Here is a 2,662-nt window from a genome sequence, read left to right as displayed (position 1 = left end):
CCTAAACCTTGTGAAAAGCCTTCCCAAAAGAGTTGAAGCGGTTATAGCTGCAAAGGGGCGAACCAACTCCATATTACATTCATGTGCATGTAAATGCAGATGGCTCAGAGTCTCCCCTGTAATTCATCCCAAAGGTGTTCTATTGGGTCAAGGTCAGGACTCTATGCAGTTCCATGTCTTTATGGACCTTGCTTTGTGCACTGGTGTACAGTCATGTTGGAACAGGAAGGGGTCATCCCCAAACTCTTCCCACAAAGTTGGGAGCATGAAATTGTCCAAAATGTCCAAAATGTCTTGGGATAGAATTCAACCTCCAGCCATCTCCTTTCTTATCACATTAGAATTGTAATTAGAATTACAATAGAATCTGTCTCATTACATTAAAAAATAGTCATCTGTCTAACAAACCAACTGTTCTGAAAGTTTTTGGAGCCAGTGACTCCCTTAACTGTAAAAGAAAGAAAGAAAGAAAGAAAGAAAGAAAGAAAGAAAACCCATGGATGTCTTGCATAAAGATATTATTCAGATTTTATGTGTGCTGTTTAAAAGTGTACAATATCTATATATTGAAGCCATTGAGCTTTTAATGATTTAACATGAGTTTTGGAATAATCCCTTTAAATGCAAATCACCTGTCAAATAAATAATAAACACAATATTTAATATTGTCGTTAATCATTAAAATCATACCTTTGTTCTTGGTAAGTTCTGATTTATAACTCTATCGATATTTAAAATATTGTGGACCCCTTGTTATGCTCGTGGACCCCCAGCGTGCCCACCCTTTTATAATCAGTAGAGTCTACCAGTATGTAAAGCACTTTTACTGAAGTGTACAAAAAAATCTTTGTGCTTATGAAGTTTAATAATTGTTCATTTGGAATTGCCCACTCAGAAGTCCTGATGGATATAAATACAATGATTTGGGGTTCAGTCAGTAGAGTAGCTTGAGGTACTCTTACATTTACATGAATTAAATAATTCATAATAATAATAACATCACATGGCCGTCCACTTTCCCATAAAATATCTATTCCTATTCAATATTCACTGACATTACACTGTGACTGACCACATCAGCTCTAAAACCAGGTAATTAACACCTTCTACTTTTTTCTACTGTATAATCAGCCATTTTATTGCATTGTCTCGAGTAGCAACATTCAATATTTGAATATTAATGAATTGTGTACATTAATTGTGTGAAGTCTGGCTTGTTTATTTTATTGATTTATTTTTTAATTGCATTATTGACATTTTTGTTTGTTCACATCATAATAAACATGTAACAATGTCAAAACAATTTAAAAGGAAAAAATATGTATTGGAAGTTCAGTAAGAATGTCTGAAGGAGCGGAGTGCTTTTGGGTATAATCTGCATTCTGCATGATAATCTTCTGCTTTCATCTTCTTCTTTGCTCTCTCTCTCTCTCTCTCTCTCTCTGAGTAGGATATATATAGATGTAACAAACTCTTGTTACTATGATGGCTTAGTAACGAGCCTTGTGGCACATATGACAACGGCAGGCCTGCGCTGTTAGTATCTCGATGTTGTCATGGCGATGGCCTTCAGGGCATTCCACACGAACTTTGACCTGAGAGAAGACAGAGGGACATACAGTGTATTGTGATATCATCAGCGTTATTACTGGATTTTTAATGTTTGCAGGTCTGTAATACATAATTATAATAAAAGACAATACATATTTCTGATGCGGAACATGGATCGGGTCAATAGCTGGTTTCAGTTGAGTTTGATGTCAGTGTTTGGTGTCGATGTGGTGCTTCAGTACCTTGACGGCTTTGCTGATGGTGCAGCAGTGTGAAACCGAGGTGATGTTACGAGTGAAGTTAGATGCCAGCAGGACAGAGTAGCGGGAGGGAAATGCTCTAGAGTCACAGTAACCCACACAGGCGTACACCACACGAGCTCCTTGACATGTCCCGCTCCTGTCACTTCTGACAGTCACATTAATGGCTGAGAGGATAACAGAGGAAGTGGGAAAGGAAGAATGAATATGGCTTTGACATTAAGACCTTCTCTCTGATTTTTCTGTCAGTGTGTTTGGGTGTAGTAATAGTCGAAGCAAAGATTTCACCAGCCGTGTGTTCATAAGTTACAATGCGCTGTGGATAAAATATCAACATTATATAAGGTCTCAGCCTTGGGCCATCACTTTGCAGCTGCGGACTAGGGAAGGAATATAGAGCTGACAATCACACTATATCACTTATACTCTTAGGAGAGACGTATGGCTTAGTGTGTGTGTGTGTGTGTGTGTGTGTTCTCACGGTAAAGATGGCAGCCCGGGCCCAGACCATCAGTGCTCCAGCTAAACGGAGTCAATAAACCCAGCAGCACTATAGGCAGCATGAGCACAAGACAATCAGAGGTCACGCGCTGAGCCATGGGGACAGTGTCCTGCACAGGACAAACAGCCACAGCTTAGCATATTCCTACATGATCTAATGTGTTTAACTGGTCAGTTCCTCTTTACAGTAATTATATATAATTTTTACATATAAAAAGTAGATGATTAAATATCTCTTGTCTTGAACTTTCAACTTCAATATATAGAAAGCAGTGAATTTCTTGCTTCTTCTTTTTTTTTTTAGAATAGACTTTTGGGCAGTTGTAATAGTTAGGTGTAAATCCCTCTCA

The 2,662-nt window shown here is 38.2% G+C and overlaps 1 protein-coding gene across 1 annotated transcript in view; it reads right to left on the bottom strand.

The window, feature by feature from the left end:
* Positions 1-1,186: 1,186 nt before the first annotated feature.
* Positions 1,187-2,662, bottom strand: part of gpha2 (glycoprotein hormone subunit alpha 2) — a 2,149-nt gene continuing 673 nt past the window's right edge. Inside the window, exons 2-4 of the mRNA XM_058395144.1 lie at positions 2,293-2,422; positions 1,794-1,978; positions 1,187-1,595 (exon numbers count right to left, since the gene is read on the bottom strand). Coding sequence (XP_058251127.1) covers positions 1,491-1,595; positions 1,794-1,978; positions 2,293-2,410 — 408 coding nt within the window. The 5' untranslated portion in view covers positions 2,411-2,422 and the 3' untranslated portion in view covers positions 1,187-1,490. The remainder of the gene's footprint in view (positions 1,596-1,793; positions 1,979-2,292; positions 2,423-2,662) is intronic.

The sequence above is a fragment of the Hemibagrus wyckioides genome, linkage group LG07, assembly GCF_019097595.1.
Source record: "Hemibagrus wyckioides isolate EC202008001 linkage group LG07, SWU_Hwy_1.0, whole genome shotgun sequence".
NCBI classification, from domain to species: domain Eukaryota; kingdom Metazoa; phylum Chordata; class Actinopteri; order Siluriformes; family Bagridae; genus Hemibagrus; species Hemibagrus wyckioides.
The sequence above is the reverse complement of the archived record's forward strand: the minus strand, read 5'-3'. Positions and strand labels throughout refer to the sequence as shown.